This window comes from Triturus cristatus, chromosome 1_1 (assembly GCF_964204655.1).
Source record: "Triturus cristatus chromosome 1_1, aTriCri1.1, whole genome shotgun sequence".
Classification (NCBI taxonomy): Eukaryota; Metazoa; Chordata; class Amphibia; order Caudata; family Salamandridae; genus Triturus; species Triturus cristatus.
In genome coordinates, this window is record NC_140579.1 from 70,900,492 (window position 1) to 70,916,556 (window position 16,065).

A 16,065-nucleotide genomic window follows, 5' to 3' on the forward strand; every position below is an offset into this window, starting at 1 on the left:
GTGCGGCACCTGTGGATGTGAAGCTTTCTCTGGAAACAGAAGTGCATCAGCTGCTTAGCTAGTTTGGCGCCTGTGGATGTGAAGCTTTCTCTAGAAACAGAAGTGCATCAGCTGCATTGTTAATGCGGCGCCTGTGGATGTGAAGCTTTCTCTAGAAACAGAAGTGCATCAGCTGCTTTGCTAATGCGGTGCCTGTGGATGTGAAGCTTTCTCTAGAAACAGAAGTGCATCAGCTGCTTTGCTAGTGCGGTGCCTGTGGATGTGAAGCTTTCTATAGAAACAGAAGTGCATCAGCTGCTTTGCTAGTGCGGCGCCTGTGGATGTGAAGCTTTCTCTAGAAACAGAAGTGCATCAGCTGCATTGCTAATGCGGCGCCTGTGGATGTGAACTGTCTCTAGAAACAGAAGTGCATCAGCTGCTTTGCTAGTGCGGCGCCTGTGGATGTGAAGCTTTCTCTAGAAACAGAAGTGCATCAGCTGCTTTGCTAGTGCGGCACCTGTGGCTGTGAAGCTTTCTCTAGAAACAGAAGTGCATCAACTGCTCTGCTAGTGCAGCGGCTGTGGACGTGAAGCTTTCTCTAGAAACAAAAGTGCATCAGCTGCTTTGCTAGTGCGGCACCTGTGGATGTGAAGCCTTCTGTAGAAACAGAAGTGCATCAGCTGCTTTGCTAGTGTGGCGCCTGTGGATGAGAAGCTTTCTCAGGAAACAGAAGTGCATCAGCTGCATTGCTAGTGCGGCCCCTGTGGATGTGAAGCTTTCTATAGAAACAGAAGTGCATCATCTGCTTTGCTAGTGCGGCACCTGTGGATGTGAAGCTTTCTCTAGAAACAGAAGTGCATCAGCTGCATTGCTAGTGCGGCGCCTGCGGATTTGAAGCTTTCTCTAGAAACAGAAGTGCATCAGCTGCATTGCTAATGCGGCGCCTGTGGATGTGAAGCTGTCTCTAGAAACAGAAGTGCACCAGCTGCTTTGCTAGTGTGGCGCCTGTGGATGTGAAGCTTTCTCTTGAAACAGAAGTGCATCAGCTGCTTTGCTAGTGCGGAGCCTGTGGATGTGAAGCTTTCTCTAGAAACAGAAGTGCATCAGCTGCATTGCTAATGCGGCACCTGTGGATGTGAAGCTTTCTCTAGAAACAGAAGTGCATCAGCTGCTCTGCTAGTGCAGCGCCTGTGGATGTGAAGCTTTCTCTGGAAACAGAAGTGCATCAGCTGCTTAGCTAGTTTGGCGCCTGTGGATGTGAAGCTTTCTCTAGAAACAGAAGTGCATCAGCTGCATTGTTAATGCGGCGCCTGTGGATGTGAAGCTTTCTCTAGAAACAGAAGTGCATCAGCTGCTTTGCTAGTGCGGCACCTGTGGCTGTGAAGCTTTCTCTAGAAACAGAAGTGCATCAGCTGCATTGCTAGTGCGGCGCCTGTGGATGTGAAGCTTTCTCTGGAAACAGAAGTGCATCATCTGCTTTGCTAGTGCGGCACCTGTGGATGTGAAGCTTTCTCTAGAAACAGAAGTGCATCAGCTGCTTTGCTAGTGCGGCACCTGTGGCTGTGAAGCTTTCTCTAGAAACAGAAGTGCATCAACTGCTCTGCTAGTGCAGAGGCTGTGGACGTGAAGCTTTCTCTAGAAACAAAAGTGCATCAGCTGCTTTGCTAGTGCGGCACCTGTGGATGTGAAGCCTTCTGTAGAAACAGAAGTGCATCAGCTGCTTTGCTAGTGTGGCGCCTGTGGATGAGAAGCTTTCTCAGGAAACAGAAGTGCATCAGCTGCTTTGCTAGTGTGGTGCCTGTGGATGTGAAGCTTTCTCTAGAAACAGAAGTGCATCAGCTGCTTTGCTAGTGCGGCACCTGTGGATGTGAAGCTTTCTCTAGAAACAGAAGTGCATCAGCTGCTTTGCTAGTGCGGCGCCTGTGGATGTGAAGCTTTCTCTAGAAACAGAAGTGCATCAGCTGCTCTGCTAGTGCAGCGGCTGTGGATGTGAAGCTTTCTCTAGAAACAGAAGTGCACCAGCTGCTTTGCTAGTGCGGCGCCTGTGGGTGTGAAGCTTTCTCTAGAAACAGAAGTGCATCAGCTGCTTTGCTAGTGCGGCGCCTGTGGATGTGAAGCTTTCTATAGAAACAGAAGTGCATCAGCTGCTTTGCTAGTGCGGCGCCTGTGGATATGAAGCTTTCTCTAGAAACAGAAGTGCATTGTGAGACCGGCCTCGTGGCGTGGGCCCTCCCGACCAGCAAGTCACACTACAAACACGCCGAACCTCGTGGGCACGGCCTTCCGGCCTCCGTGGACCAACATCCCGAGGGCCGACCAGATCCCCAACACGCATGCCCGGCCGAGGGAGAAAGAAACCCCCCCCAAACCAGACCGAGAGGCGCCGACTCTGTCACACCTCTGGACTCTTCCCCGAGGGAGGTTTCGATCGGCCACCAGGCCCCCGGTGAGCGGGCGCCTCTCCTGCTGGGCGTCTGGGGTCCCTCCCGGACACATCTGAACAGATCAAGGGGCTGAGCGACAGGAAACCCCGACACATCGCCCCCCAGGCACGAGACCCCTCTCCGCGAGGACTCCGATCTTCAAAGAGGAGGGGGAGTATAACAAGGGGTGCTGAAGGGACGAGAGGCAGAGAAGACCTGGACTGACGAGAGCCTGCGGACCTGGTCGCGGCTCGATCGCTCACCGAACAGAAGAAACGCTATCCGAACTCTGAAACCACCTGAGCCCTGCTGACGCCGTCGCGGCTCCTCGAATTCTGAACCATCTGAGCCCTGCTGACGCCGTCGCGGCTCCCCGAACACTGAACCATCTGAGCCCTGCTGACGCCGTCGCGGCTCCTCGAATCCTGAACCATCTGAGCCCTGCTGACGCCGTCGGGGCTCCTCGAATTCTGAACCATCTGAGCCCTGCTGACGCCGTCGCGGCTCCCCGAACGCTGAACCATCTGAGCCCTGCTGACGCCGTCGCGGCTCCTCGAATCCTGAACCATCTGAGCCCTGCTGACGCCGTCGCGGCTCCTCGAATTCTGAACCATCTGAGCCCTGCTGATGCCGTCGCGGCTCCCCGAACGCTGAACCATCTGAGCCCTGCTGACGCCGTCGCGGCTCCCTGAACTACGACTCTCCGGTGCCTGCTGAGTGACTCGCGGCCCGCTCCTCCAAGAGAATCGGCAGAGATCGCCGAGAGAAGCAACATCCCCTCAGCTCGAGGATTGAGAGCTGTGCGCCGGATACCTCGCAGAGACACTGATTGAAAGACTGTCCCGCTACCCCTTTTCCCATCATCACAAGATCGCTGCCGCTTGTGGCATTAATTCTGCACCTGCCGGCCGGATCATAAAGATCCCTGACAACTACCGATAAAAGCTTATTGCCTTATAAAGAACTACTGTGTGGTGTCCCTCTATCCGAAGAGAGAGTAAGCGCAGCACGTGCAATCCTAGGTGCGAGACCCTTCCAGGAAGGGCCTCCCTGCTCTTGCTCGGCCTAATTCTGGGAAAGGTGGGCCTCAGGGTGGTCAGGAACCCATTCCGCAGCCTCCCCGGGGAACGCCTTCCAACATTTGGTGGCAGGCGACGGGATCCGAGCCAACACCTAGAGATCGTGCAGTAGACGGCTTACGCACCACCAAGAAGAATGGAAGGAGAAACTTCCCTAGGTGCCGCAGGCACCAACCCAAGCACGGCATTTCAAAAGGACCAGTTAGAATCGTATACGCACCGAGAACTGAAACAATTTTGCAAAGACTTTGGAATCGCTACCACCGGACTAAGCACGAAAGAGGACTTCCAGGGGGCATTAAAAACCTGGGTCGAGGCAGAAACTCCCCGGTCACAAGCAGAAGGAGAGCACCCCAACGAACCACGAAGCAGCCCGGGGAGGAACGGCGCCCCCGAGGGGGGCCTATCCCCAGAGGAACTAGCGGACCGAGAAAGAAGTCGCAACCACGAACTGGAACTAGCAAAACTAAAAATCGAAGGAGAGATAAAACTGGCTGAGAAAAAACTGGCAGTAGAACAGTTACGCCTACACGGAGAACTAGAGGAAAAGAAACGACAGAGAGAACACGAAGAAAAGAAACTCCAACTAGAGCACGAACGTAGCCTAAAAGAAATCGAGCTCAAGGCCAAGAGGGCGGAGGCCCGACCCTCGGAAACACAACCCATCTCCTCCACCGTGGAACCGAAGATCCACATCCCCAAGGATGTGGTGAAAGAATACTATAATAACGACGACATTCAGCAATGGTTCAAGGCCTATGAAGTCGCCATGACCTCCCACCGAGTCCCGCAGAAAGACTGGGGGGCTGGGCTGTGGGGCCGGTTCCTGAGTGAGGGGAGAGATACCCTGCTGGACCTGCCCTCCATCGTGATGAACTCCTACAGTCACATGAAAGAGGCCCTGGTAGCCAGATATGGGCTCACCCCTGAAATGTACCGGCAACGGTTTAGAGACTGCAAAAAGATACCCGGTACAACATGGGTGGAGTACGTGAACTTTTACAGCCGGGCCTTGGACGGATGGATCAAGGGCAGCAAGGTCTCCACTTTTGAGGAGCTGTTCGACCTAATCGCATGGGAACACTTGGCCGCTAATTGCTTCGTAGAGCTGCGCCAGCACCTCCTGGACAGCAAACTCACAGACCCTCGAAAATTGGCCGTCGAGGCTGACCGGTGGGTGAACACCCGGACCTCCCGGGGCCCCGTGGGAGACTACGGTCACCACAATCAGGGACCCCCCCGCCCGAGGGGCGGAGGGAACCAAGGCCGGCAAAGGGAGCTCCCGGGGGGATCCCCGCTCAGCCCTCCCAGAGGACAATCTCCGCCCTTTCCAGCTCCGCATCCGGCCAGCACCGGGCCCCCAGGGAGGCCGGGACCCCGAGGGAGAATCACATGTTTCCGCTGCCAGCAGACCGGACACTATGCCAGTGACCCTCAGTGTCCCCTGTACCAGCGGACCACCACCACAACCCCGCCGGCTCGACAGATGGCCTCTGTAGCCCTGGGGGAAGAGATGGAAGACTCCGAAGAATGGGAACCAGCCGCCATGGCCTTGGTCTCCCTAGGGGACCGGGAGATGGTCCCCGGAACGCCCCTGCCCGCCAACACGAAGAAGTACCGACAGCAGGTGACGGTCAACGGTCACCGCATCGAGGGGCTCCGGGACACGGGGGCGAGTGTCACGGCGGTCCACTGTCACCTGATTTCCGAGGATCAGATCCTGCCTGACGCCTTTTGCCCCGTCATCTCATCAGACAATTCCGAGAGCCTCTGCCGGATGGCCCTAATCCCCTTCGAATGGGGGGGAGTCACCGGCAAGTTAAAAGTAGCGGTCCGAACCTCCCAGCCCGTGGACTGCCTCCTGGGCAACGACCTGGAGAACTCCCCGTGGGGACAAGTGGAACGAAGGGCCCACCTCGAGATGATGGGCCTACCCGAGTGGGTATGCGCCACCACGCGCTCGATGACTCTCCGGGCGCCTTCCTCCGAGGGGGGAGAGGCCATGCCCCTGAACACCGCCACCATCCCCGAGAGCCAGGATACACCACCAGAGGCCAACGACCCCCTTCTGGACGAACCAACCGCTCCCGGCGAAGAATCCGGGCCTTCCGACCCCACAACCCTGACCAAACTCGGTGACTTGCCAGAACTGGCCCCGTGGCCCTGCGAAGGGGGCCCCTCCCGTGAAGAGTTCTGCCAAGAACAATCCACCTGCCCGTCCCTCATTGGACCCCGACAACAGGCCGAGGCCCAAGCAGCAGGCGACCAGACTGGCACCCACTGGGTATACTGGGAGAACGGACTGCTGTACAGTGAACAGAAGTCGGCCGAGTTGGGATCGGCCCGAGTACTAGTAGTACCCCTACGCTTCCGAAGTCTTCTCCTGGGCCTGGCCCATGATGTACCCCTGGCCGGACACTTAGGCCAAGATAAGACATACCAGCGACTCGTCACCCACTTCTACTGGCCCAAGATGCGAGCAAATGTGGAGGCCCACTGCAAGTCCTGCCCCACGTGCCAGGCCAGCGGAAAGAGTGGGGGCAAGCGCAAGGCTCCGCTCCAACCCTTCCCCGTCGTCAGTACCCCTTTTGAGCGGGTAGGAATCGACATTGTCGGACCACTGGACCCTAAGACCGCCCAGGGCCACCGGTTCATCCTCGTCCTGGTGGACCATGCCACCCGTTACCCCGAAGCCATCCCTCTCCGCACCGTAACGGCCCCCGTGGCGGGCCGGGCCTTGATGGGGATCTTCTCCCGCATGGGGTTCTCCCGCGAAGTCGTGAGTGACCGGGGTACGAACTTTATCTCCCGATATATGAAGTCCCTCTGGCAGCAGTGCGGAGTATCGTACAAATTCACCACCCCGTACCACCCCCAAGGAAACGGCCTAGTCGAGCGCTTTAACAAGACACTGAAAGGGATGATCATGGGCCTCGAGGAACCCCTACGCCGGAGGTGGGACGTCCTCCTCCCATGTCTCCTGTTCGCCTACCGGGAGGTCCCCCAAAAATCCCTGGGGTTCAGCCCATTCGAACTGTTATATGTGCACCCCGTCCGAGGACCCCTGAGCCTGGTCAAGGAGGGGTGGGAAGCAACCTCCCGGGGGACCCCTCCAGACGTGTTCCGATACATCCTGGCGCTCCGCAACCAGACCCGAAAATTCAGGGAACTCGCAGAAGCAAACCTCGAGGCCAGTCAAGAAGAGATGAAGCACTGGTATGACCAGAATGCTACGCTGGTCGAGTTTCAGCCGGGCCAACAAGTCTGGGTCATGGCCCCGGTGAGACCCTGCGCTCTCCAAGATAAATGGACTGGGCCCTTCAAGGTGATCGAGCGGAAGAACCTATCTCATCGATGTGCAGTCCCCGCGGAACCCCCTCCGGGTTCTCCACGTGAACCGCCTCAAGCCCCACTTTGTGCGGACCGAATTAAGTCTACTCCTGGCCACCGACGATGGGACCGAAGAAGACACCGAGCCCCTCCCAGACCCCCTGGGGGCGAAGGAAACCGATGGATCCGTGGAGGGAGTGAGACTGTCAACCGCCCTCACAGCCCAACAGACCGACGACTGCCGCCAGCTACTTGGGCAGTTCGCGGATCTCTTCTCCCTGACCCCCGGGGTCACCAGCTGGTGTGTCCACGACGTGGACACCGGAGACAGCCCGCCAGTGAGACATCGAGCCTACCGGGTCCCTGATCGGGTCCGGACCTGCATCCAGACCGAGGTGGCAAAGATGTTAGACCTTGGGGTGATTGAACACTCCGACAGCCCCTGGGCCAGCCCGGTAGTCCTGGTTCCGAAAGCGACTACCCCGGGTGTTGCCCCCGAGCTGAGATTCTGCGTGGACTACCGAGGCCTCAATGCGGTCACCCGAGCAGACGCTCACCCTATCCCCCGTGCCGACGAACTCATTGACCGCCTTGGGGCCGCCTGCTACCTCAGCACCTTCGACCTGACCAGTGGGTACTGGCAGATTGCCCTCACCGAGGGAGCCAAGGAGCGCTCCGCCTTCTCCACCCCGGATGGGCACTACCGCTTTAGGGTGATGCCGTTCGGAATGAAAAATGCCCCGGCCACCTTCCAGCGGCTGGTGAACAGGGTCCTGGCCGGACTAGAGGGGTTCAGCGCAGCATACCTTGACGACATAGCGGTCTTCAGCTCCCAATGGACCGAGCACCTCCAGCACCTCCGTCAAGTCCTGCTGGCTCTACGCCGGGCCGGCCTCACCATCAAAGCTAGCAAATGTCAAATTGGGCACGGCTCCGTAACTTATCTGGGGCACCAGGTGGGGAGTGGGCAGGTCGCCCCCCTCCAGCTGAAGATCGACGCCATCTTGTCCTGGGAACCCCCTACAACCCAAACGGAAGTCCGAGCCTTCCTGGGCCTCACCGGCTACTACCGAAAGTTCATTAAAAACTATGGCAGCATCGCAGGCCCTCTCACAGAACTAACCTCCAAAAAACACCCCAAGAAAATACACTGGACTCCCGCCTGCCAGAAGGCGTTCGACACCCTAAAGGCCGCAATGTGCGCGGCTCCAGTACTCAAAGCACCCGACTACGCCCAGGAGTTTGTGGTCCAGATGGACGCCTCGGAACACGGCATCGGGGCAGTCCTCTCACAATACGACGACAAAGGCATAGATCAGCCCATAGCCTTCATCAGCCGAAGGTTACTGCCCCGGGAACAGCGGTGGAGCACGATTGAACGTGAGACGTTTGCCGTAGTCTGGGCTCTCAAAAAGCTACGGCCCTACCTGTTCGGAACACACTTCCGAGTGCAAACAGATCATCGACCCCTGCGGTGGTTGATGCAGATGCGAGGGGAAAACCCCAAGCTGCTACGCTGGTCCATCTCTCTCCAGGGGATGGATTTCACTGTGGAACATCGCCCCGGGACTGACCACGCCAACGCGGACGGTCTGTCCCGATTCTTCCGCTTCAGCGAGGAGAACTCCCAAGTGGATGGGTAGTTCTCCCCACCTTTCAGCTGGGGTGGGCACGTGTGAGACCGGCCTCGTGGCGTGGGCCCTCCCGACCAGCAAGTCACACTACAAACACGCCGAACCTCGTGGGCACGGCCTTCCGGCCTCCGTGGACCAACATCCCGAGGGCCGACCAGATCCCCAACACGCATGCCCGGCCGAGGGAGAACAAACCCCCCCCCCAAACCAGACCGAGAGGCGCCGACTCTGTGACACCTCTGGACTCTTCCCCGAGGGAGGTTTCGATCGGCCACCAGGCCCCCGGTGAGCGGGCGCCTCTCCTGCTGGGCGTCTGGGGTCCCTCCCGGACACATCTGAACAGATCAAGGGGCTGAGCGACAGGAAACCCCGACACATCGCCCCCCAGGCACGAGACCCCTCTCCGCGAGGACTCCGATCTTCAAAGAGGAGGGGGAGTATAACAAGGGGTGCTGAAGGGACGAGAGGCAGAGAAGACCTGGACTGACGAGAGCCTGCGGACCTGGTCGCGGCTCGATCGCTCACCGAACAGAAGAAACGCTATCCGAACTCTGAAACCACCTGAGCCCTGCTGACGCCGTCGCGGCTCCTCGAATTCTGAACCATCTGAGCCCTGCTGACGCCGTCGCGGCTCCCCGAACGCTGAACCATCTGAGCCCTGCTGACGCCGTCGCGGCTCCTCGAATCCTGAACCATCTGAGCCCTGCTGACGCCGTCGGGGCTCCTCGAATTCTGAACCATCTGAGCCCTGCTGACGCCGTCGCGGCTCCCCGAACGCTGAACCATCTGAGCCCTGCTGACGCCGTCGCGGCTCCTCGAATCCTGAACCATCTGAGCCCTGCTGACGCCGTCGCGGCTCCTCGAATTCTGAACCATCTGAGCCCTGCTGATGCCGTCGCGGCTCCCCGAACGCTGAACCATCTGAGCCCTGCTGACGCCGTCGCGGCTCCCTGAACTACGACTCTCCGGTGCCTGCTGAGTGACTCGCGGCCCGCTCCTCCAAGAGAATCGGCAGAGATCGCCGAGAGAAGCAACATCCCCTCAGCTCGAGGATTGAGAGCTGTGCGCCGGATACCTCGCAGAGACACTGATTGAAAGACTGTCCCGCTACCCCTTTTCCCATCATCACAAGATCGCTGCCGCTTGTGGCATTAATTCTGCACCTGCCGGCCGGATCATAAAGATCCCTGACAACTACCGATAAAAGCTTATTGCCTTATAACGAACTACTGTGTGGTGTCCCTCTATCCGAAGAGAGAGTAAGCGCAGCGCGTGCGATGCTAGGTGCGAGACCCTTCCAGGAAGGGCCTCCCTGCTCTTGCTCGGCCTAATTCTGGGAAAGGTGGGCCAGAGGGTGGTCAGGAACCCATTCCGCAGCCTCCCCGGGGAACGCCTTCCAACATGCATCATCTGCTTTGCTAGTTTGGCGCCTGTGGATATGAAGCTTTCTCTAGAAACAGAAGTGCATCAGCTGCATTGCTAATGCGGCGCCTGTGGATGTGAAGCTTTCTCTAGAAACAGAAGTTCATCAGCTGCTTTGCTAGTGCGGCACCTGTGGATGTGAAGCTTTCTATAGAAACAGAAGTGCATCAGCTGCTTTGCTAGTGCGGCGCCTGTGGATGTGAAGCTTTCTCTAGAAACAGAAGTGCATCAGATGCTTTGCTAGTGCGGCGCCTGTGTATGTGAAGCTTTCTCTAGAAACAGAAGTGCATCAGCTGCATTGCTAGTGCGGCGCCTGTGGATGTGAAGCTTTCTATAGAAACAGAAGTGCATCAGCTGCATTGCTAATGCGGAGCCTGTGGATGTGAAGCTTTCTCTAGAAACAGAAGTGCATCAGCTGCATTGCTAGTGCGGCGCCTGTGGATGTGAAGCTTTCTATAGAAACAGAAGTGCATCAGCTGCATTGCTAATGCGGAGCCTGTGGATGTAAAGCTGTCTCTAGAAACAGAAGTGCACCAGCTGCTTTGCTAGTGCGGCGCCTGTGGATGTGAAGCTTTCTCTTGAAACAGAAGTGCATCAGCTGCTTTGCTAGTTTGGCGCCTGTGGATGTGAACCTTTCTCTAGAAACAGAAGTGCATCAGCTGCATTGCTAATGCGGCGCCTGTGGATGTGAAGCTTTCTCTAGAAACAGAAGTTCATCAGCTGCTTTGCTAGTGCGGCACCTGTGGATGTGAAGCTTTCTATAGAAACAGAAGTGCATCAGCTGCTTTGCTAGTGCGGCGCCTGTGGATGTGAAGCTTTCTCTAGAAACAGAAGTGCATCAGATGCTTTGCTAGTGCGGCGCCTGTGTATGTGAAGCTTTCTCTAGAAACAGAAGTGCATCAGCTGCATTGCTAGTGCGGCGCCTGTGGATGTGAAGCTTTCTATAGAAACAGAAGTGCATAATCTGCTTTGCTAGTGCGGCACCTGTGGATGTGAAGCTTTCTCTAGAAACAGAAGTGCATCAGCTGCATTGCTAGTGCGGCGCCTGTGGATGTGAAGCTTTCTATAGAAACAGAAGTGCATCAGCTGCATTGCTAATGCGGAGCCTGTGGATGTAAAGCTGTCTCTAGAAACAGAAGTGCACCAGCTGCTTTGCTAGTGCGGCGCCTGTGGATGTGAAGCTTTCTCTTGAAACAGAAGTGCATCAGCTGCTTTGCTAGTGTGGCGCCTGTGGATGTGAAGCTTTCTCTAGAAACAGAAGTGCATCAGCTGCTTTGCTAGTGCGGCACCTGTGAATGTGAAGCTTTCTATAGAAACAGAAGTGCATCAGCTGCTTTGCTAGTGCGGCGCCTGTGCATGTGAAGCTTTCTCTAGAAACAGAAGTGCATCAGCTGCATTGCTAATGCGGCGCCTGTGGATGTGAACTGTCTCTAGAAACAGAAGTGCACCAGCTGCTTTGCTAGTGTTGCGCCTGTGGATGTGAAGCTTTCTCTAGAAACAGAAGTGCATCAGCTGCATTGCTAGTGTGGCGCCTGTGGATGTGAAGCTTTCTATAGAAACAGAAGTGCATCAGCTGCATTGCTAATGCGGCGCCTGTGGATGTGAAGCTGTCTCTTGAAACAGAAGTGCACCAGCTGCTTTGCTAGTGTGGCGCCTGTGGATGTGAAGCTTTCTCTAGAAACAGAAGTGCATCAGCTGCATTGCTAATGCGGCACCTGTGGATGTGAAGCTTTCTCTGGAAACAGAAGTGCATCAGCTGCTTAGCTAGTTTGGCGCCTGTGGATGTGAAGCTTTCTCTAGAAACAGAAGTGCATCAGCTGCATTGCTAGTGCGGCGCCAGTGGATTTGAAACTTTCTCTAGAAACAGGTGGTGACAACCACCCTCCGCTTCGGAACCCAAGAGCATAATCTGCGACGTCCTTCAAGGCTGCTCAAGTCAGCCCCACCCTGTTCAACACGTACATGACGACTTTGGCCGACATCATCAGAACCCACGGCCTCAACGTCATATCCTACACAGACGGTGCCCATCCTCTCGCTCACAGAAAACCATCCCACCACCAGGGCCAACTCCCACAACTGCATGACGAGCGCCACCGACTGGATGACGACCAACTGCCTGAAGCTCAACACGGATAAGAAGGAAGGGCTGATATTCTGGGAATAACACCTTCCTGTGGAACGACACCCGATGACCTTCCTAACTCAGACGCACACCCACACCGACAGACCACACACGCAACCTCAGCATCATCCTGGACAGCAAACTCACCATGAAAGACCAGATCAATGCAGTTTCCTCCGTCTGATTCCTCACCCACCACATGCTCCAAAAGATCTTCAGATGGCTCCCAATCAACACCAGGTAAGCTGTCACTCAAGTTCTAATCACCAGCTGGCTGGGCTACGACAACCCGTTCTATGCAGGACTCATCATCCAACTCCTGAATGGATTCCAGATGGTACAGAACTCAACTGCCAGACTCATCCTGGACCTCACATCCCTCCCACCCCAGGAACCTCCACTGGCTTCCCATCCGTAAAAGATGCCAATTCAAGATGTTGACCGACGCCTATAAGGCCGTCCACGACCAAGGACCAGCATACATCAACCAACGCCTGAACCTCCACCAACCCTCCAGACACCTGTCCTTCACCTCCCTCGCCCTCACTCACACTCTCCACATCCGCCGAAGCAACAGTGGAGGATGTTCCTTCTCCTACCTCACTGGAAAGTCCTGGGTCGACCTTCCCCTGCACCTCCGAACATCATCCTATCTCACTCATTTCAGAAAAGGAATCGAGACCTGGCTTTTCAACTGATCCCAGCAAGAGCCCAGTGCCTGGACACCCTCACGGGTGATTAGCCGTGCTCTACAAATCCAAGTAGATTGATTGATTGATTGATTGATTGATATCTCACCTTCAGGAGTTCCCACGCTGGCGCCTCACACTTCTTTTCTATTACTGTTATCAGGGCGTTGAGAGAGGTGATTTGATTGGACAAATTGGTGATTTTTCCATTTTCTACCATGGTGATTTTCTTCTCCATCTCCTCCAGTTTTTCACAAAGTGTTTGCTCGTGTTCTTTCAGGAGCTGCCGCAGTTTTTCAAACCCAGATTCAATTTTATTCTTCTCAGTTCTTAACTTGTCCTGTCGTGAGCAAAGACACAAAAGCTGGTTAGATATTAAAAAGTTCAGGGGGAGGGTGGATGGGTTGATAGCTACTTTAAAAAATCAGAACACTAGCGTGCTTCTCCCAATTTCTGAACTGCAGCCTTTTACTACCTTCACTTTTACTGTCTTACATCCTTCTCCCACTCCTGCCCTCCCCCTGTCCTCAGACACCTCAAGAACTGTGGGGAGGTCAGAATTTGTGAGGCTGCAGAGAAGTTAGATCCATGAAGAAAGTGCAAGGAAGCGAACCCACCACAGGCAGAGACAGTCAAAGACCCAGAGACAGGCTGAGTGGAGACTGGCTGAACAATTCCAAAACCTTTATTATGGAATGTGGTGTGGGATGTAAAAAACCCCATGCCTTTTTTATTGATGGCCACAAGGTGCTAACAGTGGAGTCTTTTAATTACCTTGGCATCACCTTTTCTAAAACGGGCGGTTGGACCAGAGAGATCAACTGTGTCCAGGCCAAGATGGCGAAAAGCTCCCATGAGGTGTTTAAATTTGCTACCAATATTGGAGACAGAAGGATTAAAGATATGCTAAATATTTTCCAAATGAGATGCCTCTCGGTGGTCCTTTATGGAGCCGGGGTGTGGGGGCACACCAAGGCAGGGAACTTGCAAGTGGAGGAAAACCTCTTCCTTAAAAGGCTCCTGTGTTTGCCGAAATCAGCTACCAATGATTTGGCCCACAGGGAACTAGGTATTTTTCATCTCTCTGACCTATTAACAATAAGGCCTTTAATGCTGTGGCGCTCAGTTTGGTTAAAGGAAGAGACCTCCTTAAATAGAGCAATTATTGGAGATTGTCTCTCCACTGACGGCCACCTAAAGATCCCCTGGATTAAATTTGTTTTAAACTGTTATCTGGAAATTTACGGTATTAATCTTAAAGATGATTGTTACGCCCCTTCTAGTCTGCCCAAAGAAATGGTAAAGTCGTTTTTTATGAATTTTAAGTCAGAGAAGCGGGAAAGGACTAGCAGTAACTTAAGTACATGTATGTTTTATGACAGATTCTGTGAAACAGAGGGATTTCAGCCTTATCTAAGTCTAGTCACCCGACCCTCCCACCGGTACGTTATTACCAGATTAAGGTTCGGGATAGTGCACCCTTTGGTGGCCTACCCGTGTATCAAAAAACACCCGGTTGGCCCCTGCCCATGTGATAATGTATCAGTTCAAAGCACCATGCACTTTCTTTTACTGTGCAATCTATACGGTTATATTCGTCAAGCCTACCTCAAGCCTATACTGTTAAAATATGGAGTCAGGAATATACAAGACGCTATGAAGTTGCTTTTTAAACCATATCCTGATGTTTGCTTTTTTACTGCCACCTTCCTCCTACTAGCTATCAAAGCAAGGCCCAGTATGCTTTTTTAACTTTTTAAATGTTTTAATCATGTAATCTGTTTTGCTATTTTATTATGGTTATGTTTACTGTATTTGTTGTTTATTTGTTTTGCTTTTATGGACTTGTTTTTAAGCTCCGAATAAAGCCTTATGAAGTGAAGAAGTGAAGTGACTGGCTGAAGTCAAGTGTGAGTGGATATGACTGGCACAATAGAATGTAAATGAGGGGGGGCAGGAAGTTTGAACCCTTGGGATGAAAGAGAGGATGTAGGTGGTGTGCAGGCTGCCCCTGTCCTGCCAGGACACTGGAAATGTTTGCTCAGAAGGAGACGCAGAGGGTGTGTCCTACTAAGGCGCCCATTCAGAGTGAGGAGGAATCACTGGTGTGGTTATTTCCCGTTCAGAATCATAAAAAAATGATGCATATTCTGTTATTGAATGGAGAACTACCAGATAAATCAATGTTACTGCACTGGTTTCTGTCAGTAATTCAGCAATTCCTATACAAGATGGGTGAGGAGGATGATTAGAAAACTTGTCCTATCCCAAGATAGGAGCCTGTGTGTTATCAGGTGGGGTACGTCAAACTGTGGCTTAGAGCAGGAGCCTGTGTGTTATCAGGTGAGGTACGTCACACTGTAGCTTAGAGCAGGAGCCTGTGTGTTATCAGGTGAGGTACGTCACACTGTAGCTAGGAGCCTGTGTGTTATCAGGTGAGGTACGTCACTCTGTGGCTTAGAGCAGGAGCCTGTGTGTTATCATGTGAGGTTTGTCTCACTGTAGCACATTACAGGAGCACAACCCCCTATTTGTACAGTATTGATGCAGCACAGCAGCACAACCCTAAACCTGTATACTAGTAACACGACACAGCAGCACAGCCCTCTACTTGAATACTCGTGACATATCAGAGGAACACAGCACACTACCAGTGTACTATTGACACAGCACAGGATCACAACCTTCTAGCTGCATACTAGTGATAGATCACAGGAGCACAACCCTCCACCTCCATACTAGTGGCATTGTACAAGAGAACAACCCTCCACCTGTATACTAGTGAAAGATCTCCTATGCTGTGTCACTAGTATACTGGTAGAGGACTGCACATCTGTAATGTGTCACTAGTATACAGGTGGAAGGTAGTGCTCCCCTCTGTGTACAGATAAGAAAGGTATGCTCATGTGCTTTGTCATGCTCCTGTGATGTGTCAATACTATACAGGTTGTGCTCCTATGGTGTGCATCTAGAATACAGGCAGAGGGTTGTGCTCCAGTATATGTCACTAGTATATAGGTGGAAGTTTGAGCTCCTATAGATGTCAGTAGTATACAGGTAGGGGATCCTGCTTCTGTGTTGTGCCACTAGTTTACAGGTGGAGGGTTACACTCCTGTGGTGTATTACTAGTATACAGGTAGAAGGTTGTGCTCCTGTGATGTTTCACTAGAAGACAGGTAAAGGGCTGTGTTCCTGAGATGTGCAATTAGAATAGAGGTAGAGGTGTTTAGTCCCGTGCTGTGCAACTAATATACAAGTAGAGGGTGGAGCTCCTGTGATGTGCCACCAGTGTACAGATGGAGGGTTGCGCTCATGTGCTGTGTCATTAATATACAGGTGTAGGTTTGTGCTCCTATGCTATGTCGCAAGTATACAGGTGGATG

The 16,065-nt window shown here is 53.9% G+C and overlaps 1 protein-coding gene across 2 annotated transcripts in view; it reads right to left on the minus strand.

The window, feature by feature from the left end:
- LOC146869453 (E3 ubiquitin-protein ligase TRIM39-like) overlaps positions 1-16,065 on the minus strand; it is a 123,253-nt gene that overhangs the window by 55,115 nt on the left and 52,073 nt on the right. For both annotated transcript variants that reach the window (XM_085599856.1, XM_085599855.1), the window contains one exon: positions 12,791-13,021. In XM_085599856.1, the coding sequence (XP_085455982.1) occupies positions 12,791-13,021 (231 nt within the window). The remainder of the gene's footprint in view (positions 1-12,790; positions 13,022-16,065) is intronic.